The sequence below is a fragment of the Quercus robur genome, chromosome 8 (genome assembly GCF_932294415.1).
Source record: "Quercus robur chromosome 8, dhQueRobu3.1, whole genome shotgun sequence".
Lineage (NCBI taxonomy): Eukaryota > Viridiplantae > Streptophyta > Magnoliopsida > Fagales > Fagaceae > Quercus > Quercus robur.
In genome coordinates, this window is record NC_065541.1 from 44,690,018 (window position 1) to 44,716,824 (window position 26,807).

Genomic DNA, 26,807 nt, shown 5'->3' on the forward strand with positions numbered 1-26,807 from the left:
AGACAAAGGGTCAAGGAGAAACAAGGGCAAGAGATGAAGGTACGAACAATGCCAAAGATGCATGAGGGGAAAAATGAAAAAATTTTTTTTTTTTTTTTTTGAAAACAACTTTGAAAATAACCCTCAATATGCAAAACACGCGATTTTCGCGACTGAGTTAAGTCGCCAGGGCAAGCCGCCAAAACGCTCAAAGACAAAATTTTGAAAAATTTTCTAAGTGTTTTTCGCGACTGGAGGGTCTACCCGCGAGGGAGTCGCGAGCTGAGCCGCCAAAATCTCTGAGTAACCCTCGCGACTGGACCTTCCACTTGCGAACAAGTTGCCAAAAATGACCCGCGAAGACGCGACTGAGTCTCGCGACTTGACTTACTCGCGACTGAGTCGCCAAAACAGGGCAAAACAGGGTTTCTTGAAAAATATCAGATTTTTTTTTTTTTTTAACAAAATACTTTCCAAAAACACCTAAAACACTCAAAAATCTTTTTGCGCTTGAATTAACAAAGATTGAGCATGTGAAAACACATTTCATCAAGTACAATCACATAAATGAATATGGCATTTATTGAACATAAACTTGTGTGTTGTGTGTAGATATCAACAATGAAATAGTCCTTAGTCTAATGTGAAGCTTCAATGATCAATTCAACCAAGGCATACACAATTAGCACTAGATCAAGTGATCCATCTCAATTATAGAAATATGTATATATGACCTCCCACAAAACTTGATAACATATCTTGGAGCTTTACATTTGACTCCATAACATTTGATCATTTTGATCTCTTGAGACAATCGCCTCTCATTGTGAGAGTGATATTTGATATTTCACTTTAATGAACAAGCCTTTGGCTTTTTGAATAAACATTCTCTTTAATATAAGGTCGCTTACCCTTTTTCCTAGTCGAATACTAGAATGTGCGACAGGTTTTTGCAGTTCAATATCTCTTTTCATTTGGAGATTTACATTTGGTGAGCTCTTCTTAGCAAAAACAAAAATAAAGAGTGGGAAGATATATAGACACAAGTCTATGCAAGTTTCAAGATCAATATAACCATTCACTAATCATTCATGACAAGTTTGAAGATCTATTTACAACAATCACATAGATTTCAAGATTTCTTCCACAGTGATATGAGTGCAAAGAAACAAGCAATGCTCGAAAATGCACAAAGCCATTAGCACAAAGGTACAAGGCAAAACAAGTTTTGAGACAAAACTCAACAATGTCGATCAAGCTTTTTGATTTTCTACTTTTTATGTGGTTTTGGATTTTTACACACACAAACCAAAGACATAAAAGTAAGATCAAAACAAAAACAAAACAATGCATATAAAGATATGCATGATGCACAAATGCATGACAATGAAGCATTTAATGCATGAAGGGTCCTACAAAGATCGAAAGAATTAGATCAAGGACCAAAGGAGCAAAAGCTCAACCATAGGCACCCTTCCTCATCCAAATAGAACAATTGTTTGGAATGAGTGTCTCATGAGAAGTGAGACGAGGGTTGGAAGAATGAGAACCGGAGATGCACATAGACAAGGAGTTAAGAGCATTAAACACTTTCTTTAACAACATGCTATTATCACTCAAATCCGGTTTATCCTTTTTAGCACAACTTCCAAGAAGCTCAAGTTTTTCTTTTCTTTTGATTCTTTTAAAAGCATGAAACTTAGAGCATTGAGGTCTTAGATGACCAAAGGCACCACAATGGTGACACACAATGTGTTTAGGTCCACTAGGCCTTTTGGGAAGGGATCTAGCAATATGGTTTTGTTCCCTCTTCAACTTATGACATTGAGGTCTTATATGACCAATCACACCACAATGGTGGCAAGTTGGAACAAACTTAGATCCATCCAGAGCCTTAGGTTGAGACCTAAACAGAGGCTTTGACTTAACAACCTTTCTCTCCACCTTTTGATTTCTTTTATGTGGAGGAATGTACACCGATTTGTCCTTTAAGGTAGAACACACACTAGGCACAAAATCGGGTATCACAACATGATTGCAACAAATATTTTCATCCTTTTTAACAATAGGTTCAGCAATCAAACACTTGGCATGCATCTTAAGAGATTCATTTTCACATTTAAGATCATCAACAAGTTTGTTAGACAAAACAAGTTTAGCATCCAAGTCCATATTCAAACATTCAAACTCTTTCAGCTTTTCAAGAGAAATTTCAGCAAGTTTTTTATATTTCTCAACCAATTTGTTGGATTCATTGAGTTTAGCAATCAAATCATCCTTTTCACAAAATAACTTGCTCAAATTCTTTTGAAACTTCTTAGCATTTTTCTTCAAGAGTTTGTCAACAACACTCATGGATTCAATTAACATGTCATCACAATTATGAAGATTAGCACTCATAGAGACATTTTCACAAACACGTGGCATGTTACATTCATCACCAACCAAATCATGCAAAGAGGCATACAAAGCACAATCCATGGCAAATAAATACAAGGGGTTAAGGATCACACTTAGGTATTTAAACCACAACAAGTGTACCCGCTCTGATACCAATTGAAAGTTCAAAAACGTGTACCAATACACTTTTGAACGTTTAGACCCCCAAAAATTAACTTAACCAACACAAACAATATGTTAAACAACAAGTGTGCGGAAACTTAACATATGCTATAATGTGAAATAGGATAAAAACTATCTAAGCCATAACATAATAAAATCACAGCAGATAATATAAAGGTAGAGATAGAGAGGAAGGAAGATGCAAACACAAAGATAACACCCGATGTGTTATCGAAGAGGAAACCGAAGACCTCGGCGAAAAACCTCTCCGCCGCCCTCCAAGCGGTAATCAATCCACTAGAAAATACAGTTGGGATACAAGGACAGCAATAGACCCTCCAAGCCTAATCTAACCAATGCACCTAAGCCCTCCAAGCTTCTTGCTCCAACGAGGTTGAGCCGAACCTTTTTCTTTTCTAGCTTCCCGGATTCCGCTACTACACCGTAGCATCAACCAATGAAGATTGGCTCCTTCCTAACTGCTTCCCAGAACTCCAAACGATTGTCTCACAAAGATGATAATGGTGAGAACCAGGTTTGGTATGATGCCTCTCAAGGATTTGACAAAGGAGAGGAAGAGAGTGAGGGAATTTGATGAGACTCTAAGGTAGAGATTGTGGGTGAAACAATCTTGTTTTTCTTTAGGGTTTCTCTCTCAAAATTCTCTCTGGAAGCTCTCTTTCAATCGTGGGTTAAAGGGGTATTTATACTGGAGTGAAGAGGAATGCGAAACGTCAGGTTTTTCCAAAACAGGGGTGGCTCGCGGCTTGACCAAGTCGCGAGATCCAGTCGCGAGTTAACCGTATGGCCAGTTGTCCTGTTTTGTCCTGTAGTGCTCCAGCTAGCATGACTGTTCATCTTCCAGCATGCTTGGCACGTGTGCAGCTTCTGGCAACTTGCAGCCGCGAGTCCACCCGCGAGTCCCAGCCGCGACACTCTGTTTTCTTGCACACTCTTGAGCAATCTTCACTCTATCTCACTCACTACCCTTACAACAATCCCACCTAAATACAGGGTTACTAAATGCTGAATTACAAGCAAATTTGGCACGGAATAAAGCCAATTAGATGGTTGAATAAATTCAACCTTACAAAAATAACAAGAAGAAAAAAAAGAAAACAAGAAGAAGAAGGAGGAGGTAAGATTTTTTTTTTTTTTTTTTTTTTAAAGCCAAAATCTGGTGCTGGCCGAAATATGTATTTCGGCTAAAAATTGGTCGGAATGGCCGGAACACTCCGAAATAGGCCGAAATTTGATCCGAGGTGGAATGAGGGGTATTATGGTACCAGTTTTCATGCCGGTACAAAATATTCCAGCCGTTAGGCCGGAACGAAACAGAATCAATAATAATGGTCTTGACAGGTTCAATTGAGAGGTTCTAAGTCTTGACATGTTCAATTGAAAAAATGCTTGTTAAGAAAATATGGATTTTTAAAAATATGACAGGTTCAATTGAAAGGTTCTAAGTCTTGACAGGTTCTTCAATTGACAGGTTCAATTGAAAAAAAAATGCTTGTTAAGAAAATAAGGATTTTTAAAAATATGATAGTTTGAATAAGAAGATTATTTGAGAATGTTACCATTAGAATAAGAATATTTGAAAATATGACTATTAGGAACTTATTATAAAGAAAGAATAAAATAAGAATTAAGAAATAATATTTAAATGAAGTGGTAAAAAAATAGAACATCTGATAAATAGTGTATTGTAAAGTGGTGTGTTAAAATAGAAAAAGTAACTTTTTAATGTGTCAAAATAACATTATTTTACAACGCCTGATGGTAATGCTCTTAGAAAGGTAAGAGCTTAAATTTGTTCGTTAAAAATTGCCTTAAATGGTCCTTAACAAAAAACAATAAAAAAAGACAACTTCATATAACCTGTTTAACACACCTTTTTATTCTTTTTGCTTATTGAATTTATTTGCCCTATGTATACTTTTTCAAATTTGTTTATAATGAAATAGAATTTAAAACATATAAGTCTATGTTGTGTTTATTTTATAATAATTGTTCTTTATTAGTTTCAATTATGTAACTTTTTTCTCACATGACTGAGAGAAAAATCTAAAAAAATAATGTAACTAAAAGCTCTATATAATAAAATAAAGAACAAAGTTTAGTTACAAAATTGATTGTAACCTTAAGTTACAAACTCACTAAATATCTTTTTATTGGAGGTGAATTTTGACAAATCCACCATTGGATTACATCTTCTTCTTATATCCTCCATGTTTGCAAAATTTGAAGAAAATTAAAATCAATAACTATGTCATCAATAAATTTTTAAATTGCAAGTTTTTGTAATTTAAAATTATGCATAAAATATAAGATTATCGATTATGTAGTAAATAATATCCAATTAACACAAAAATTGACATGTGTATTAAAAGCGTAAAGAACATATAATTTAACAGTTAAAATTTTAAAATATATAGTAATATTTATTTTATTGGGTGAGTTTGTAGTCTAAAACTATAACCAATTTTATAGCTAAACTTTGTTTAAAAATAAATATACGTTTGCTTTGCCTAACCTAAACAGCACCGCCAAGCGTGTGGGGATCTCATGTCACGTGCATAGTGTAGTATGATATGATGCGGGTGTTAGTATATTACAGACCGCCGCATAACAGTCACAAACACACACACGAACACGATATCCTTTTCACCAAAAAAAAAAAAAAGAACACGTATCCTCGTATCAAAACTTATCTTTTTTTTTTTTTTTTTTTTGAGAAGGGTATCAAAACTTATCTAAAGGTGTGTTTGTATTGCGCGTCCGCGTTTCAGTCCTATATTATTATTAACAACTAAAACCCTACATGATGCCCCTTCATTTGTTTTTAGATAACCTCAGCTGTCATTGCTCTCTTTCTCTCTGCGCCTCTCTTTGTTGAGTTTTCTTCGATGTCGGCGGCTACCTCATCGTTCGCCCCAGCAGCAGCTATATCAGCCCCTTCATCGTCGATCTCCAAGGCCCTAATCCCCGTTTCCAAGCCCTTCTGTCTAGGCTTCGCCACCTCCTTTTCTAAGGGCCTCAAAGCTCTCAGAGCCACCTCTGGTGTTACCGGCTCCACTGGGTCCTCTCTCGGCGCTAAAATGGTGTCTGTTCCAGCCATCAAGGCCCCCACTTTGCTTGATTTCGACACTAAGGTGTTCAACAAGGAGAAAGTCAACCTTGCTGGCCATGACGAGGTACCTCTCTCTCTCTCTGTGTTTGTTTATCGGGAAAATGTGTGAGGGAAAGTGCAGGGAAATGTTATGGACTTCATCATTTTTTGATGATCCTGAAAAACCCAGATACGAAATGTTAAATTAGTATGATATTTGCATTAAATTGATTAGATCTTTGGTTTTGATTGTGTTTATGCACGTATGTTTTGTGTGTGAATACATGTATTAGGTTTCTCTATTGATTATTTGGTGAATGATAGTTTGTGGTGTTGTGTGTAATTGTGGATGCAGTATATTGTGAGAGGAGGAAGAGATTTGTTCCCTTTGTTGCCTGAAGCGTTCAAGGGAATTAAGCAGATTGGTGTTATTGGCTGGGGTTCACAGGTGAGTGAGTGATTTGCTACTCTCATTCAATATTTCTTAAAGTATTACACTTGATTGGATTTGGTTGGGTGCAATATTTGTACAGTATTGTGATTGTGGTTGTGAATTTGTAACAGGTATTTGTCTCTGATGTTTGGAAATAAAAGAAAGTTCGTATCTTAGTTGACATTTTTATTTTTGCTATTGGCAATTTTAGTAGAGAGGAGGTAAGCAAAGGTGGGAGATTAGAAGATTGGCTGTCTACACAATATATACTCTGATGCTGCAGAGTTAAGAGATTGGGGGGGGGGTGTTTATTCTTCTTTAAAATCCCTGATGGGCCTTATTTATTTGTAACCTGAGAAAGTGAAAAGCTTTTATCACTATTTAAGATGAATTTAATTTTAATTCCTTCTCCTCTGTACATTTAGGGACCTGCTCAAGCTCAGAATTTAAGGGATTCTCTTGTTGAAGCAAAATCTGATATTGTTGTCAAGGTGATTCTTATTTTTCAACTTTTCTTTTAGAGTTTATTTGCTCTATGATTTTGACATCAAATAGATCTCTCAGTATGAATATTTTCTTTACATTAATGCAGATTGGACTCAGAAAGGGCTCCCGTTCTTTTGCTGAAGCTCGCGCAGCTGGTTTTACTGAAGAAAGTGGCACTCTAGGCGATATTTATGAAACTGTCTCCGGCAGTGATCTTGTGTTGCTACTAATTTCTGATTCTGCACAGGTCAGTTGATTGTACACTTGAAACTTAATACGAGCGCTATTGATTTATCATACAAACACTATTCTTAAGTTGTTGAATTACACAAACAATTTTTCCTCTGCCTTTAAAAATTTACTTGATTTAACGCTCTGTTTGTTTAGGCAAAAATATTTTCTAGAAAATGAGTCATTTTTTAAAAAGTATTTTCCATAAAACTATCTCATTTTCCTATGTTTGGTAATTACCTTAAATGAGTTGAAAAATAATCTTCTAACTTCCCTTATTTAGCTTGCTGTGAAATAGAGTTGTTTTCCAAAAAAATTTAATGGAAAACAATCTCTAAAAATAAGTAATATTTTTTCTGTTGACCAAAGATAGTTTTCCTTTGACTTAATTTTTTTTATACTACCAAACACTGGAAAACACGGAAAACTATCTTTACAAAAAGTTTTCCATCAAAACAAACAGAGCGTAACCATATACTTCATTTTGATCATGGATATCACAGATGTATTTTTATGAAGTGCAAGACAGTTTAGAGAAAATGTTAATGTTCAAATTTTATATGACAAAATATTATCATTTTGTTTATTGATGATTGTTTTCAAATTTACTATATAAAAGTTTTATGAAATTGAAATAACATGTAAAATTTGAGCTACTAGGAAAAATACCGTGTTATGTATCTTTTTATTAGAGGTTATATATATATATTTTTTGATAAGTAACATAAAAATAATTTTCCGTTGCCGGGACTTGAACCTAGAGGTTATATTTAAAAAATGTGTGCGCCTAGGCTTCGGTAAGCCTTTGCACTAAACTGCGAGCAACACTTTTACCAACATTGTAACAATGGGTGGGTCAAGTTGGTAAAGTAATATTATTTTATTTGCTGCATTTGATGTGATTTTATTTTTGATAAGTCTTGTTACAGTTTATGTTATGTCACAAATTTTGATCATTCCTTTATCTGTATAATTTAAATGCTCCAAATGTTAGCTTTATCAAATATCTGCATATTTGCACTTGATCTCTTTGTCAATTCAGCTGCTATTCTTTTTGTGGCACAGTTTCTGTTTGTTTGTACGTACTGTGTTGATGTATAAACCTCTTTGGTTTTTTTTTTCCTGGTTCAAAAGCCCATAAAATCTAAAAATTAGGAAAGTTGTTAAATAAATCGATGTGTAAAGATTTTGTTTGCAATTATGCACTTGGTGTTCCATTGTGTTTCCAGTCATTTTATTTTCCTAATAGGGTATAATTTTATAATATTTTACAGGCTGACAATTATCTGAAAATATTCTCCCACATGAAACCAAACAGCATACTTGGGCTTTCCCATGGGTTTCTTCTTGGCCATTTGCAATCGGAAGGACTTGACTTCCCCAAAAACATGAGTGTGATTGCTGTCTGTCCAAAGGGAATGGGTCCTTCCGTAAGGAGACTTTATGTCCAAGGCAAAGAAATAAATGGTGCAGGGATTAATTCCAGTTTTGCAGTCCACCGGGTGATCTCTCTATCTCTGTCAGTCCTCCGTCTGTCTGTCTGTCTGTCTCATCTTAACTAATTATTCTGTGTCTGCAGGATGTTGATGGTAGAGCCACAGATGTTGCCCTTGGATGGTCAGTTGCTCTTGGTTCTCCTTTCACATTTGCCACTACTCTAGAGCAGGAATATAAAAGTGACATCTTTGGGGAGCGTGGTAAGTGTGGATTACTTCTATGGTGATTTCAATTTCCTTCAATACTTGTTCCTTAACTTTGCTTTTGTGATAAATAGGCATTTTACTTGGTGCTGTCCATGGAATTGTGGAGTCCTTGTTTAGAAGGTACACGGAAAATGGAATGAGTGAAGATCTGGCTTACAAGAACACTGTTGAGTGCATCACAGGGATAATATCAAAGACCATCTCAACCAAGGTTGGATTGTAGTGCTTAAATTGCGGATTCATTATTTTCCTTTTGCATGTTTGTGTGTTGTCAGTAATGTGTATCTATATTGATAATTGTTTCATCTTTTTTTATCCAAAGGGTATGTTGGCTGTATACAATTCCTTGTCTGAAGAGGACAAAAGGGTATTTGAGACTGCATATAGTGCTTCATATTACCCTTGCATGGACATCTTGTATGAATGCTATGAAGATGTGGCCAGCGGTAGTGAGATCCGGAGTGTTGTCTTGGCTGGGCGTCGCTTTTATGTATGTTTACTCATCTATTTTCAAAATTTGAAAAGCGATCAAAATGTGGTACTATCATTTTTGAATTTGGAATTTGATCACTGTTCTAACTATGATGAAGTTTATGTTCATCATTAAACACAAATCGATGTTTTATAAAGTGATCCTGGTTATGCCTTTTTTCTACAGGAAAAGGATGGTCTACCAGCTTTCCCAATGGGTAAAATTGATCAGACCCGGATGTGGAAAGTTGGTGAACGTGTCCGATCAGCACGGCCTGCAGGAGACCTAGGTCCATTATATCCTTTCACTGCTGGTGTTTATGTGGCATTAATGATGGCCCAGGTATGAGATATGCTTTCTTTCACTTAAGCTAGTTGTAACCTTTGGTGCCTTGGGATTTCTCTGGGTCAAGTGTCTCAGGAGTTAATCCTTCCATTTAATTTCCTTTTTTTGACTTTGCTAGGTTCACAAGTTTTGCAAATGGTGTTACAAATAAAATCTTGACTGCATGCTGTCTAACAAATTTCTTTTGAATATATATTTTTAAATAATCCAGATTGAGATATTGAGGAAGAAAGGTCACTCATACTCTGAGATCATTAATGAAAGTGTGATTGAGTCAGTTGATTCCTTGAATCCCTTTATGCATGCTCGTGGAGTTTCCTTCATGGTTGATAATTGTTCAACAACAGCGAGGTTGGGATCTAGGAAATGGGCTCCACGTTTTGATTACATCCTTACTCAGCAGGCCTTGGTTGCAGTGGACAGTGGTGTACCCATAAACCAGGATCTAATTAGCAACTTCCTGTCGGATCCAGTGCATGGAGCCATTGGAGTATGCGCCCAACTGAGACCTACCGTTGACATTTCAGTGCCTGCAGATGCAGACTTTGTGCGACCCGAGTTACGTGCATCTGGCAATTAAAGGCTTTAAAAATCTGTACCCTGAGATGTCCAGCAATGCCTTTTGAGATGGTTTGAGCGTGAAGACTTAAAATTTAGGGGTGCTGTAGTTTTTTCATTCTAGTCTTCTTGGTTGAACTATTCGATGTATTTGCAGAGCCACTATATGTTCCTATTTGACTGGTGAGGAAATAAAGGCGTGGCAATGTGAGTACTTCTTGTAGCTTTGGTGTGACTAAATTATTCTGAGTTATCTTTGTTAGACTTCGTTATGTGCAACTTTAATGAGAGTTATATGAAAAATGGGGTAGTTGTGGTTTAATAATCAAAGCACCTAGAAGGAAGACTTGGATTTTGTGACATGTTAAGTAATTTGAAGGGATGTAATTCGTGATGTATCTCATGAAAGGAATTCTAGTTCTCACAGATCCATAAAGTTTTTATGGCGCCCGTGATTAGGATAAATTTGCATGTCTTATCTCTGGTACCAAGGCGTGTTGGTGTTTTTTCTTGGCTACAGTTGTCTTCGTTGTGTAAAAATTACGTACCTTTCCTTCCGTTTTTACAAAATCCATACAATGATTTGTGTAGTTTCCTTTTTGTATGTCTAGGCAAAGTCCATAGGTACGTTAATCATGCACCAACATCCTTCTAAACTTGATTGCAAGCCTCACACTTGGGCGTAACCGGAGAAAGAGGTTAAAAGATAGAAATGAAAATAGGCTCTATATGCTATATTTACTGTTGTAGGACTCGGATTTTTAGTAATGGGTTAGTGCTACTCAGTGCAGTGTAGTGTCGGTTCTCCAATTCCTTCGGTTATAAATTGTTCATAGAAAAATTGAAGTCGTATCTTTGACCATTCTAGGGGGTTAGGAATATAATGGAAAGAATCAATTCCCAAGTCCCTCACCACTCTTCTAGCTATTGCTTTAGTTGAAGAAAATTCTTCTCTTGGATACTCAATGTGTTGAGGAATATCTGAATATGCATGAAGTTTTAGATACTGTCTTTTTTCTCGTTGTTAGGGAAATGATATTCTTGAAAGTCATGTCGCTGGCCAGATTGTCTGGGAGTAAAAACATTACTGATTTTTTTTTACATTCTCATTTCTGGTATGAACCTTACACTAGTTCTTGCCAAGATTATGAACAATCAAGACTGAGAACAAATGAGTATGAGAAACAAGCATACACATAATATTTTACATATCAAATATGATACTTTGTTCTGATATGGAACTTCATGCAGTGGGGTAAGAGGCTTGCATTGCAATGCCACAGAGGCCTTCCTTTGCAGCAACATCTCTTTGCATCCGTATGTACCCCCTCTTCACCCATTGTGTACCCCATGAATTCTTCACCATCCAATACTTAGACCCATCATTAGTTACCCCATACCCAACAGCAGTAACACCATGGTCTAGGCTAGTGCCACAGGCTCCGGTAAAGACTCCACGTGAATAGAATTGGAAATCCGACCCTCCAGCATCAATGGCAACAGAAACAAGCTGGCTAGCAACAGCATTCAGAAGGGCGTTTTCATTGTTAGCAGGCACATCTTCATGCCCATTAATTGTGGCAGCATGTTTTGCTTCTTGGTTAGTGTTGCAGGTTCCATCAACACCCGTGTAGGGTGTTGGTTAGTGTTGCAAAGCCAAACATATGTAGTGGAGTTGTTTTGTGGAAGCCATGATGGTGCTGGCTACCTAAGAACATTAAGGATGAATATGAGTGAGTAGACACACTGGTTGCTTGAGATATTTATAGAAATGGTACCTGTCTAATTGCTCCCCTGCGCGGTCGAGAGACTGTTCTGATTAGGACTTACAAAATTAGCTAGTTTGATAAAATCGATTTTCTTAATATACGTTTTGAAGATGAATTTGTCTCCTTATGTTTATATTAACATATATTTTAAGTGTTGTTCTAGAAGCGAAGAAGATTCTTTTGTATTTTATTGCTCTCACATGGAACCAGACAAAAAGCTCCACCGTACCGTTTCATTCATTTATGTGGATGGTTTCACACAAGGTACTGAACTTGACGAAAGATTATTAATTAACATAAGCATTATGATATTACAGGAAAGAGAAGTTCCAATTATGAGCTAACCTTCCAAGCCTGTATGGCAGAAACAAATCAAACAATTAGGCCAGGAATATCGAGTAGCAGATGACCCTCTCTATATTATAGTGCTTCTATGGGGAGCAATAATGTTACATGACTTGAGACTCATGTCAAAAAGCGTTTAACGTCTGCAGAATCATTATTAAAAAGACCATCCTTGATATAGTTTTTAGATGCAAAAGCTTTATATCCATGGAAAGAGCTTCTAGCAGTTATAATATTTGTGTAGAATTGTGTGTGAATTTGAACCACAAGGATGTTGTGTCGACGTGCTATAACAAAGGTTTAGTCCAGTTATAATTAGCTATCCGTAATCACTTATATGGTCGTATTTGACCTAGCATGAGCCCAATGTGGGACTTAACATACGCTAGTGCAACACGCACATTCATACAATCTGATTTAATCCAAAAAATCTGGGGTATCACACTAGGGTGCAAGAGTTATGATGAGAGAGTGGATCTGAGAGATTTGACTCATAGTGTAGTCTTTGTTGTCATCGTTGATGGCGGGAAACTATGGAGTACAAATTTAAGGTTTTGTTCTAGTAAAATTAGTAAACAAATAAATAAGAAAAGTATTTACATTCTAGCTTCTTATATTCTTGGTAATATTGATTATTATTCTCTGCATGCTTACAATTCCAGTATGCCAAAACTATTGTACACGTTCTTCTAGAAGAGTTGCAGTTTGTAGTTGATTTCCAGCTATTATATTTTCTCTTTTGTTTGATCATCTTCTAGTTTTAGATGACTTCTGATACATTAATGGTCTTGAACAATAACAGGTAATTGCTAGTAAAAACAAATGCAGAAACCTTTTTGCTTTTTCAGTTATATTGTTCTTGTCACATTAATATATACATTCTGTTGGACACCCAAGCTTAATTCATGATAAAATCTCACATGCCTAGGAAGAAAAGTAAATGCAAGACCCCAAGCTAATTTCAGAAAATGGGAAAAGCATTTACATTTTTTCCAAACAAAAAAGGAAAAACACAACCCCTGCATCTTCTAACATATACAGATCAATTTTCCCTGCATCACTGCATATTGCATGTTCCATGAATGGGTCTATTTTAAGCACACATCTCACATTAAGTGTAAAATATGTTCTGCAAAACTAAATGGCACTTTCTTTGAGTTTCGATTCCTACAATATGTTGACTTCTGAAGAGATATATTTCATTTTCCTGCAAGATATTTGGGAAAGTTATTACACTTAATATATACATACCAGCAGACTTTGTCTGTCTCAAGCCTCATTAGTCATTACAGCCTTAATACATTTATTTCATGTCTCTTAAGCTATTGGTGAATGATGCTTTAGATGTCATGAAAGTTTCCTGTCCTTGATCACCCTCCCAAATCAAATGCCGAAAATACTTCCTGTCCTAGATGATTATACTCCTGAAAGGGTATAAGATCAGTTGTAAAATATGATGGTACAATTGATCATAATAAGCTAGTTGTTGGAATGCAGTGTAAAGGGCACTGCTATAATAATGGGGAAACTATTTATTGGTTAGCTTTTCAAAAGACATAAAGATCCTCTTCTGAATGATTGTATCTGAACTATCTAGAGGTGAATTTCTTTCCTGCTTTGACCGGCTAGGAAAAAGTGTTGGTGAATCAAGTGCCCTTAGGTTACGCATGCATAAAACATGTTCTTTTATGCATAGAAAATTTTCTGAGCTGCTCTACCACAAAACTTGCTTTCAGAGATTCAGCTCAAGCAACATGTTCTCTTTCTGCATCAGTTTTCAGAAACTCTTAATAATTGTCGAAAGCTGAAGTCCGTTTAACTTATGGCATTGGTCAGGTTGGATAATTCGCTGAGGTACGGTCTCATATTTGAAGCTGATAAATTACTAATTATCCCTAAAGTTTAATCTGTTATAAAATGATAAATTTAATGCAATTTCTAACTTGTTAAATAGGAGGTAGAGTGGAGACAAGGTTAGAATTTTGGACCATCTGCTCTAATACCATGATAAATTTATGATTGTCTCAAAAGATTAAGCTATTAAAGGAATGAATTTAATCATTTAACCAATATTCTAATAGAAGCAAAGTTTTGAGTTAACAAAAGAAACTGAAGATTTAATCAAAATATTATATCATAGCAATGAGTAGTCTTATAGACATATCTGTGTACTAAAGGATACACAAATCACAAGTAGAGATTATGAACAATGGCAGTATAGTTTAGAAAATGAAAAACAAGCATACACATCATTTTACGTTGAGATAATGTGTATGTTTTTACACCCCTTAAAACACTACTGAATTAACCTAGTAAATTAGCCAAGTGATTACTTAGTCTAAATTTCAAATCTAGGTTAACACAATCATATAATCATATCATGCAAAGCAACGGAAATATAAATAACACAATGATATGATGACCTAGGAAACCACACCGGTAAAAACCTGGGGAGGATTTAACCTAGTAATCCTCAAGGTAAACCTGAATCCACTATGAAAGAATTGAAGTTTTACAATAGGACTTAGACCACTAACATCCTATTGCTACCCACCAGTAGAAACTTACTGACACGACCACGTGCAAGCTCCGAGACCACGAACTCCTTCTTTCTTGGATTCTCTAACAAGTACAAGCACACCCGCTTGTGTTTCTTTAAGCTTCTATTGCAGCAACTGAATGATCATCAAGTTCTTGAACAAATCTCCTCTTGATGACCCTAAGCTTGTGTAAAGGAAAACTCCTCACAGATCTCACAAGAGATTTACACAAACCGCAATCTGAGCAACATCTAAAATGTGGCTAGGGTTTGCCTTATATACCTAGGGCAAAAACATAAAACCCTAAACGTTTTAATGAACTAGGGCTGAGTTGGAATTCTGCAGAATAACGCATTTTGCCCGAATTTCGATTGATCGAGCCTAAGCTTTGATCGATCGAACCAGGCCGAAATGCACTATCAATTTTGCATCAGCTTGAATCCAACTTTACATAAAAGACACAACTTTGAGCAAGTCTAAACAAGAATAAACAACCTGTTTTGATCAGGGTTTGCCAACAATACACATTAGAGTTCTAAATACATTAGTTCCTAAGTCTTTAGAACCTAACAAACTCCCCCTTTGACAATCCGTGACAAAACACAACTAAAAACTCAAAGTTTACAAAGAAAAACCCTTTACAAAAAAAAAATGCTCATTATAACAAATTCAATCCTAACTACTATCCATCAGTTGCAAGTATAGATAGCAGCTCAATTGAATCAACCTGTATATTTTCTGAAACACTTAAACAAAACTCATAAACGTATATGTGGAAAATACAAGTAAACAAAGTAAGTTCTTGATTTCACTCAACACAAAATAAAGACATATATCAATGAATAACTTATAGATATAAATCAATAAGCAGTGAAACAAGAAAACATATGAAACAAACAAATGTATCTCCCCCTAACATGAATAGCCCAACAAAAATACATCAAGAGCTAAAAAGGTAAATACAAAGTGAAGCACTTAGATACAATCTAATCTCCACAAGCTCCAACAAACAAAAAACAACTCTCCCCCTGAAAACAAAAAACTCTACAAGTGTCTCAAATCCCTAAATGTACTCCCCTTTTTTGTGATGGAATGTCAAAGGGCAATCAAAATCCATCATCAAAAGGAGGTGGCGGTGAGGATTGTCGAAACTGTGCCAACTTTGCTTGCAAGGCACGGATCTCATCAAGCACGTCCACCAAAATCTGTCCATGAGCCACCTGAACAGTCAAGACATGATCCAACGTACGTCGAATGTCTGAATCATCCGAAGTAGTCGATGGAGGAACATCAGCATCAGCAACAACAGCACCAGATGCCTTAGCCGTATCAGTACCTGTAGAAGAGGGAGGAGGGGGTACAACACTAGAAGACTCACCTCTAGGACGCGAAGAGCCAACTCTCAAGTGAGCAGCCCTCTGCCTAAGAAAGGTGGCACCTATGGGGGCTATAACATGAACGGGCTCACCAGTAGGGAAATCAACTAAACCGAGAAATAACAAAATCCTATGAATGAAAATAGGATGGATAAGAGCATGAGCGACGGCAGAACTCCTATGAACTTCGTTCAAAGAACGAAGAAACAGATGAGGAAAACTAATAGATGCACCAGAAACAAAGGCGTACAAAAACACACATCGCTCAAGAAGGATGGTGTGGAGATGAGAAATAGGCCACAAAGAATGACATGTTATCCTAAAGAAAAGATAGGTAGTCTCAGTAATGTTATCCTAAAGAAAAGATAGGTAGTCTTAGTAAGCTCAGCAGATGTGATCCGAGGATTAAAACCCCACTGGATAGAAGACCCAGTGATGTATGACATAACGTCATCAAGGGGTGGAGACTCCTCATAAGGATAGATAGGCTCCCTAACTACCGGAACCCCAAAAGCTTCAGCCACTATCCTAGGGGTAATGGTGAACTCAACACCTCGTATCCAACTCCTAACAAGGGTGTTGGAATCATAGACGTGGCAAGAGAGATTCGAGAAGAACTCTCTAATCAGGGCGGTCGGGGGTGGATGATCTACCTCCAACAAAGACAACCAACCTCTACTCTCAAAGTTTGCCCTAATGGCAGGATCAACCTCATCTAACACAACAGAATGCTCAGCCCAAATCTTTCTCTTACAGTTCAGTTTCTCATAAACCTCTCTGCTTTTGTCATTCCGAAACAACTCACTCCTAGAGGGAGACTTAGAGGAAGTGGAGGGTGTCCTATGGGCTCTAGTCTTCCTAGGCATGGTGCTAGGATAAGGACAAAGATACGAAGCAGAATAAAAGAAAAATCAAGGGCAGACTGCAAGTTAGCACAAAAAAAATATAGAACAAAAAATCTATATGATGCATGAACAATTAAATGTTATGATGCATGCTCGAATGCAGTGAAATTAAGTTCAAAATAAGTTCAAATTCACAAAATTGGCTTGAGCATAGAGTTTTAACAAAACCCCAAAAATTATAGAGAACCACTTGTTCAATTTGAAAAAATTGATCAATTGATCATCACACACAATAGAATACAATTTATAATGATCAAATACATCAATCCAACAAGCCAATTTTATCAATTTGGACCTAATTGAACAAAATCCCCAATTCAGATAAATACAAGCCCTAGAATTTTCAATTTCTCACAAAACACCAAATTGATCAAAATAAACATCATAGATCATGTTTATAACATTATAAGAACAAAACCCAATGATCAATTTCAGAAAAAGTGGCTTGAATCATCAAAAACCCCAAATTTGAATAGTTCCGAAAATCCCAATGAAATGCATGAAAACATGAAAATAAATGCAAAAGGAAAGGTATAATGGACTTACCGGCTTAGAGAGAGGAAAACCTTGCAAAAAGAACGGACGAAAACAACAAAAAATTGAGATTGAGCCTTGACCAAGTCGTATGGAGAGAGAAAAGTTAAAAAAACTTTTTGAAAAAGTGTTTGACTGAACTGAAAATTAGTTTTTAAAAACTTCTCATACGATTTTCGATTGATCAAAATCTTAGATTCGATCGATCGAAACAAACAGAGGCTCACCTAAATTTTTTGAACCAATTTCGATTGATCGAAAAACAAACTTGATCAATTGAAATAGATAGAAACTCACAAAATTTTTGAGAAAAAACACAGTTTTGAAAAAAAACAAAACACATTTTAGGAACACCTCAAAGCATTGAAATTGATGAACAAAATGCATGAGCATGTGATGAAATGTTTTTCAAAAGCAAAAGTTTTAAACCCAATTTTCCCAAAATTAAGATTTTCAAACATTCTCCATAAGTTCTCAAACATCAAATCTGTTTTACATAAAAACTCAAAGTATTTGCAAACTTGGTTGGTCAGACCAAAGACACACACAATAACATGTACAATGTTTAGCAAAGAGTAACTTGTGTGGTGTGTGCAACTAGCAAAAGCATGAGATACATGTGAGGTGATATGTGAATAACAATTAAACACAAAGTCTACAAAATTCATCACATAGAATTTGAAAGAGACTATCACCTAAAGAGTTACATCATATAACTCCCACTTCTCCTAAATCATAAGCTTGCAATCATGTAAGTTTCTTGATTTTGCCTCATATTGTACACACAAATTTTAATTGTTCAGAAACTTATTAAAATAGCCGGGATAATGTACACACCAATTTTAGCATTTATTTGATTTAGCTTTAAGTCCAATAATGTACACACCAATTTTAGCATTTAAACAGGCTACACCTTATGATCTTTTTGTGCATGTGCTACACTTTCTCGAGCACAAAATCTCACGATATGCACTAAGGTGTTCATGATTGGCTAGTGAACAGTGGTGAGAAGGTTATTTATGCTTTTCTCAAAAGGTTCAAGTCTGACAGTCAAAAACATGTGGCTTCAAGATCAAGACAAAGTGATTAAAACCATAAACATCTTTCCTACACAACATGCACTACAAAGCTTCAACTAGTAAAGTGCAATAAGTAAGCTCATCAAAGCTAAACAATGTACAAAAGACATGTTATGTGAAAATAAATTGACCAACATTGTTTTCAAAACCAAGAAAATAGTGCAAAACACAATTTGCTTCCTTTTTCTTCCTTTTTTATTTTTATTTTTTTTATTTGAAAAAAAAATAGACAAAAACAACCTAGAATGAAATGCATGAATGTTATGCAATGCAAATCCTAGAAACAAAGAAAACAAAAAACCAAAGAACAATGGTCACAAGGAATATAGCAAAGAAGCACAAGGACTATGTCAGAAGGACTCAATTAGATTGAGCCTTTTGCATCAAAAAACTTTTAGATGCACCACGAGCATTAGAGTTCTTATTCACATGGGAATGATTTCCAACTCCAGGATTTGAATAAAGGTTTAGAGCCTTTACCAATTCACCAATGAGTACCATAGGATCTTGTGCTTGAAACACAAGTACTTTTGGTTTGTTTGTTCTCTTATTAGCTTGCAGCTTGTAATAGTTTGGACGAATGTGTCCAGACTTTCCACAAAAATGACAAACCCATGCAGGCTTATTATGTGACTTGTCCTTAGAAAGGGTAGATTGTTTAGGTTTGGACTCTTTAAGATCAACCCTAATCTTCCTAGGAGGTGTAACTTCTAAGGGTTTGATAACCTCACTCACAAGGGGTTCAGAAGAAGATGAAGGAACAAAGATAGTGGAATTGGGTGTAGACACATTGATTCTTTCTACAAAACCTAACCCAATTTTGTCAGAATGAGACTTTTGAACACTAAACATATGATCAAGTTTGGAACTAATAGACCTATTAATTTGTTCTTTAGCAACAGAAAGCTCATGTTCTAAAAACTTAACTTTATCAAGCAAAAGCATGTTTTCAGTCTTCACATTATTCAAAAGTTCAGTAGCTTCAAACAATTTAACGAGCAAATTTTTTTTATCAAGCTCAAGAGATGCAATTTTCTTCAAGCCTAATTCAACATTCATAGCATCCTTTGTAGCAACTTTGCAAAGTTTATTGTAAGCTTCTTGAAGATCTGCATCCTTAGAGAGTTCCCCATCAGAAGGGTTCTCTTCAGCAGATACACTTTCATTGACTACAGCTGTAGCAGTGAAAGCAATGAAGTTTCCATCCTCGTCATAACCAAATTCATCATCAGAAACTTCACCATCACTAAGGGTTACAGCCATAGTCTTACCCTTAGACTTCAAGTAAGGAGGGCATTTAGATTTCATGTGACCATACCCTTGACATCCAAAACACTGAGGACCCATAGAATTATTAGAAGATTGACCTACTTTTTCTCTAGGTTTATCAGTGTTGTTAACCTTAGTGAGATCATTCTTCCTAAAGTTTCTAGGTTCAGCAGTGTTCTTATCTCTTGCCCTTCTATTGTTGTTTCTAAGGAAATTCCTAAAATTCTTTGCAAGGTAAGCAATCTCTGTAGTAGAGAGCTCATCATCAAATCCACCAACATCAACATCATCAACTGACTTAAGAGCCATTGATTTGGATTTGCTAATCTTAGGTAGGTCCAACTCAAAGGATTGAAGAGATCCTACAAGTTCATCAACAGGGATGGAGTCCACATCCTTGCTTTCAGTGATGGCAGTCACTTTGGGTCTAAAATCTTCAGTCAAAGATCTAAGAATCTTCCTAACAATTTTAGGTTGATCATAGATTTCACCCAAGTTATATGCAGAATTAACAATATCATTAAGTTTAGCATAGAATTCATCAAAAGATTCATCATCAGACATCCTAATGCTTTCAAATTTAGAAGTTAATTGCTGCAATTTATTGATTTTAACTGCCTTTGTGCCTTCATGCACAGTCTGGAGGATATTCCAAACAGTATGAGCAACCTCAACATTAGAGATTCTCTTAAATTCCTCCATAGAAACAGCGTTAAAGATAGCATTCATAACTTTGCTATTGAACGCAGCTGCTTCTTTTTGAGAAGTTTGCCACTCATTAACAGGAGTAGTGGGCTTCTCCCATCCGTATTCGACGAAGTTCCAGACTCTCTCATCAATTGATTTTAGGAATGCTTTCATCCTTACTTTCCAATAAGCATAATTATTCCCATCAAAGTGAGGAGGAATAACAAGAGAATGTTCGTGTTCTATGATAACAGGGGTCAAGGATCAGCTCAGTGATCAAAAGATCAACAACAAGAGAGCTACCTACTCTGATACCACTTGTATGTTTTTAGACCCCTTAAAACACAACTAAATTAACCTAGTAAATTAGCCAAGTGATTAACACAATCATATAATCATATCATGCAAAGCAGCGGAAATATAAATAATACAATGATATGATGACCTAGGAAACCACACCGGTAAAAACCTGGGGAGGATTTAACCTAGTAATCCTCAAGGTAAACCTGAATCCACTATGAAAGAATCGAAGTTTTACAATAGGACTTAGACCACTAACATCCTATTGCTACCCACCAGTAGAAACTTACTGACACGACCACGTGCAAGCTCCGAGACCATGGACTCCTTCTTTCTTGGATTCTCCAACAAGTACAAGCACACCCGCTTGTGTTTCTTTAAGCTTCTATGGCAACAACTGAATGATCATCAAGTTCTTGAACGAATCTCCTCTTGATAACCCTAAGCTTGTGTAAAGAAAAGCTTCTAACAGATCTCACAAGAGATTTACACAAACCGCAATCTGAGCAACATCTAAAATGTGGCTAGGGTTTGCCTTATATACCTAGGGCAAAAACATAAAACCCTAAACGTTTTAATGAACTAAGGCTGAGTTGGAATTCTATAGAATAACGCATTCTGCCCGATTGATCGAGCCTAAGTTTCAATCGATCGAACCAGACCGAAATGCACTATGAATTTTGCATCAGCTTGAATCTAACTTTACATAAAAGACACAACTTTGAGCAAGTCTAAACAAGACTAAACAACCTGTTTTGATCATGGTTTGCCAACAATACACATTAGAGTTCTAAATACATTAATTCCTAAGTCTTTAGAACCTAACATAATGGACATTGATTTTGATTTTAAACTTTATGTAGTGGGGTAAGAGGCTTGCATTGCTATGCCACATAGGCCTTCCTGTGTAGCAACATCTCTTTGCATTCGTATGTACCCCTCTTCACCCCATTGTGTACCCCATGAATTCTTCACTAGCCAATACTTAGTCCTGTCATTACTTACCCCATACCCAACAGCAGTAACATCATGGTCTAGACTAGTCCCACAGGCTCGAGTAAAGACACCACTTGAATAGAATTGAAAATCCGACCTCTCAGTATCAATGGAAACAGAAACCGGCTGGCTAGCAACAGAATTCAGAAAGGCCTTTTCATTGTTAGCGGGCACAGATTCATGCCCATTAATTGTGGTAGTGTGTTTTGCTTCTTAGTTAGCGTTGCAGGTTCCATCAACACCCATGTAGGGGTAGCTGGCTTTGGTTGTGAGGCCGTGATTGTCTTTTTTATGAATTGGAATGCGCTTTCCTTGGAACCCCTTCACAGCCTTGATTTTCACCTCTGGTGTCATAGTCAACCAACTCTTGCTTAGATAAAGAGATCAATTTTCCAATTGTTAGCTGAGTAATACCTTCCATTGCCGCTACTACTGAAAATGCCTAGCAACTACCTATAGTTTGATAATAAATAAAACAAAAGAGTTATAAAACATTTAGTTAGTAGCGTTTCTTAAAAGAGTTTGATACTGACTGCATTGTCCTTGGTCCTTGATGGGTGTCACAGCTCCTTTCTTTCTCCGGTCTAAAGTGGATGGAACGGCAGTGACATTTTCATATCTGAAAGATGATGCTTTTGTGGAGCATTCATGCTCCTTGAATCTATTTCGTGAGGCTTTGAACTCCTCATTTGTGAGATCTGCAAATTGGTTAACACTTGGTTTGTAAGGCTTGTTTGCAGCATTGTTGAAAGATTCTATGCATGCTACATTTTCCTTGAATATCTTGTAACGTTGCTCCTTCTCAATTGTGTCCTTATATACACTATTAGAGATATATTAGCCTATTAGCATAGGCCCAAGCCTAATTTTACTTTGTGTGCAAGCTGAGTCTCCTACTTGTACTAGAAGTCTATTAGTCTAGGGTTTAGTTTACTATATATACACATGTTATGATTCATTGTAACACAGGATTTGTACTACACTATAATATATTATTGATGTAGCCCTTTAAGGTTTCCTCCGTGGCTAAACCACATAACCCTCGTGTGTTATTGTGTTCTATACTTTATGTTTTGGCTTCCGCATCCATACTAGCATAATCAACATGGTGTATCAATGCTAATATTTAACATGGTATCAGAGCCACCTTCTTGTGACTATGGTTTTCTGTCCTTGCGGTATATTTAAGAGCAATCTTTGTCTTCCTTGATATTTTTTCGCTACGTTCATCTTCTTTGGCTTCCTACTGCTGCCGTCAAAACTCTCCTGTATAGTCATGCCATTGTTAGGATTCGCATCAACACTATAAGACCATTGACTTCCTCAAACTACTGTCATAGAGCCAAATTTCATTCAAGGGATCTTCTCAACCTTATCAAATCTCAAGATTTCATCAAGCTTCCATCTTGAGTTTGAGAAGGGGTGTTAGAGATATATTAGCCCATTAGCATAGGCCCAAGCCTAATTCTATTTTGTGTGCAAGCCAAGTCTCCTACTTGTGTTAGAAGTTTATTAGTCTAGGGTTTAGTCTATTATATATACACATGTTATGATTTATTGTAACATAGAATTTGTACTACACTATAATATATTATTGATGTAGCCCTTTAGAGTTTCCTATGTGGATGTAGGCCGTTAAACTAAATCACGTAACCTTCATGTGTTATTGTGTTCTATATTTTATGCTTTCGCTTCCGCATCCATACTAGCATATTTAACATGGTGTATCAATGCTAATATTTAACATATACGTCCACAATGAGCCATCCATTGCTCATGTCTCTCATACATCTCATCTTGGAGAATGTGAGACATGGCTTGGGAAGCACAAGCTACCAAGATGAGAAGCAAAGCCAAGCATACATAGTGTTGTTGTTTTGTGGAAGCCATGATAGAGCTGACTAGCTAAGAATATTGAGGATGAATATTAGTGAGTAGACACACTGATTCCTTCCCTGGTTGCTTGAGATATATATAGAAGAAAGGGGTCTTGTCTTCTTGCACACAGATCTTGGATTGTCTAATGCAACACCTTGCTCTGCGTGGTTTAGAGACTGTTCTGATTAGGACCCTCATGATTAGCTAGTTTGATAAAGTCAGATATCTTAATAAGTTATATTTTGTTTTGTTTTGAAGTAAAATATTTTTAAAAATAAATTTTTTATATATAAAATTTTTTTACATGTAAAACATTTACAAGTAAAATTTTTTAAGCCAACCACCAAAACCAATGGCTCAACATTGAAACGACTGGTGACGTAGGTCCGGTGGACCGTTTGAATCGTTATTTAGAATAGTGACTTGGTGACTAGACTGCTGACAATCATCGTCAGAGTGGTATCTTAGGTGACCAGACTATTGACATTGGTCGCTGGTGCAGCGTCTTTGACTATCAAACTGTTGGCACCGGTTGAGGAGCTGAGTCATCATGTAGGGACTTTAACCGAAATCCCAACCTGTGAGAAATAAAAAAAAAAAATAGAGAAAACACACGCTAAAGAAAAACAATCACACGCACAAGACAATATTTACGTGGTTCGGCAATTTGCCTACATCCACAGAGTTGCAGGGATTTCACTATTATAAGGGAAAAGTACAAAGTGCGGCTACAGTTTTTCTCTCTCATAAAACATGGCAACAACACCCACAATTAAAACCCTAATCACCAAAGTTGGTTTCTATATACAAAACGGGCAAAAAAATTTTCCTATTAAAAACCACGCAACATTATTCGGGTCGGGTTGTCAAATCGGATCAAATAAAACTAGGCTCCACAAAGCCCAACAAATCTCCCACTTGGAGACTAGTTCAATCACCAACATCAACCACAATCCTCCAAAACACAATCTCTCATCCCTGCAACTCATCCTCCTATCCTTAAGCTAGAAGACCAACTGAAGTTGCACACAGCTTCAGCTTCTCAATGGTGACACCTTTAGTCAACATGTCTGCCGGGTTCTTAGATCCACAAATCTTCTCAAGTGTTACCAACTTATTTTCAACAAGGTAACGGATAAAGTGGTATTTTTTCTGTATATGCTTCAACTTTGAATGAAAAGCCAAATTTTTGGCAAGAAAGATTGCATTCTGACTGTCACTGTGTAGAATGCCCATCTCTTGCTTCTTAGCCAATTTATCTAAGAAACCATGTAGCCAAATCATCTCCTTTCCAGCTTCAGTTGCTGCAACATACTTAGTTTCTGTAGTAGACAAAGTAACAATCTTTTGTAGATTTGAAGCCCGTGATATAGCTGTACCACCCAGAGTAAAAACAAACCCAGTAATACTCTTTCTATTATCAATATCACCAGCAAAATCAGTATCTACATAACCCTGCAGTTTCAAACTTGCACCTGTGAAGTAAAGACATGTATCTGATGAACCCTTCAGATATCTCAAAATCCACTTGACTGCCTCCCAATGCTGCTTTCCAGGCCTATTCATGAATCTGTTCACAACTCCCACTACATATGCAATGTCTGGCCTTGTACACACCATAGCATACATCAAGTTGCCAATAACTGAGGCATAGGGCACCTTGCTCATATAGTCTCTTTCTTCTTCTGTCTTTGGTGACTGTTCTTTGCTTAGTTTGAAATGACTACCCAAGGGTGTGCTCACTGGTTTAGCTTCATTCATGTTGAACCTGCTAAGAACTTTCTTCACATACTCTGATTGTGAAAGCTTCAATGTACCATTAGCCTTGTCTCTAATGATTCTCATACTAAGGATTTGCTTTGTAGCTCCCAAATCCTTCATTGCAAACTGTTTGGACAATTGCTTCTTCAGATTATTAATCTCCTCAATGCTAGACCTTGCAATAAGCATATCATCCACATACAACAGTAATATGATGTAAGAATTGTCAAAAAACTTAACATAGCAACAATGATTAGCTTCACATCTCTTGAACCTAATTCTATGCATAAAACTGTCAAATTTCTTGTACCACTGTCTAGGGGCTTGTTTTAGGCCATACAAGCTCTTTCTTAGTTTGCAGACTAGATTCTCTTGTCCCTGAACAATGAACCCTTCTGGCTGAATCATGTAAAGGTCTTCCTCCAAGTCATCATGAAGGAATGCTGTCTTCACATCTAACTGCTCAAGATGTAAGTTTCCTGCAGCCACCATTCCCAGTACCAGTCTGATTGTTGACATCTTCACAACTGGAGAAAATATCTCTGTGTATTCAATGCCCTCTTTCTGCTGGAACTCTTTAACAACTAATCTGGCCTTGTAACGTTTGCTACCATCATGCTCATTCTTTATTTTGTATACCCACTTGTTGTGCAAAGCCTTCTTTCCTACTGGCAATTCAGTCAGTTCCCATGTCTGATTCCCCAACAAGGAATCCATCTCATCCTTCATGGCTAACTCCCACTTGCTTGAATTCTCATCTTGCAAGGCTTCATCATAACACTCTGGCTCACCAACATCAGTCAACAGGAGATAGTTTAAAACAGGTGAATAACGCTGTAGAGGTCTAATGATCCTGGAAGATCTGCGAACTTCAACTACAGGTGTACTTAGATCTACCTGTGAATTTACATTCTCCTTATCTTCTTCACCCCTTTTCTGGACAGTACTTTCAGTCAATTCATCTAAGTTGACAAACTCAGATTTCTTTTGATCTATCTCTGTAACATCTGACACTACAGTTGACCTGTCCTTCTACATAACCTATTCATTAAATATCACATTTCTACTTTTGATGATTTTCCTATTTTGTTCATCCCAAAACTTATAGCCAAATTTCTCATCACCATAGCCAATGAAAAAACATATTTTAGACTTTGCATCAAGTTTACTACGAGCATCAGAATCAATATGAATATAAGAAACACAACCAAAAACTTTTAAATGTGAAAACTTTACCTCTTTACCGCTCCAAACCTCCTCAGGAAGTCTATGGGAACTGATGGTCCTCGGTTTATCAGGTAAGTTGCAGTGCTAACAGCATCAGCCCAAAAAGTTTTTGGTAGTCCAGTTTGCAACCTCATACTTCTAGCACGTTAATTGAGAGTTCAGTTCATGCGCTCAGCCACACCATTTTGCTGTGGTGTCCCTAGGAATGGTCTTCTCCATCCTAATTCTCTGTGTAGCACAATACTCACTGAACCCTCCAT

At 36.6% G+C, this 26,807-nt stretch overlaps 1 protein-coding gene and 1 pseudogene across 1 annotated transcript; one reads left to right on the forward strand and one right to left on the reverse strand.

Annotated features, from left to right (window-relative positions):
* The first annotated feature begins 5,346 nt into the window (after positions 1-5,346).
* On the forward strand, positions 5,347-10,104 carry LOC126695675 (ketol-acid reductoisomerase, chloroplastic). Its single transcript, XM_050392505.1, has 10 exons — positions 5,347-5,738; positions 6,009-6,101; positions 6,512-6,577; positions 6,679-6,819; positions 8,078-8,305; positions 8,383-8,500; positions 8,578-8,717; positions 8,829-8,996; positions 9,165-9,320; positions 9,535-10,104. The coding sequence occupies exons 1-10, from the start codon at positions 5,451-5,453 to the stop codon at positions 9,901-9,903; spliced, it is 1,767 nt and encodes a 588-aa protein (XP_050248462.1). The 5' UTR covers positions 5,347-5,450; the 3' UTR covers positions 9,904-10,104.
* Positions 10,105-11,124: 1,020 nt separating this feature from the next.
* On the reverse strand, positions 11,125-23,571 carry LOC126695676 (senescence-specific cysteine protease SAG39-like; annotated as a pseudogene).
* Positions 23,572-26,807: the final 3,236 nt, after the last annotated feature.

Excerpts from the sequence above, each read along its gene's own strand:
- LOC126695675 (XM_050392505.1), top strand. The coding sequence starts at position 5,451 with ATGTCGGCGGCTACCTCATCGTTCGCCCCAGCAGCAGCTATATCAGCC. Across the intron at positions 6,820-8,077 it reads TAATTTCTGATTCTGCACAG|GCTGACAATTATCTGAAAAT; the intron begins GTCAGTTGATTG and ends AATATTTTACAG. Across the intron at positions 8,718-8,828 it reads CAAAGACCATCTCAACCAAG|GGTATGTTGGCTGTATACAA; the intron begins GTTGGATTGTAG and ends TTTTATCCAAAG.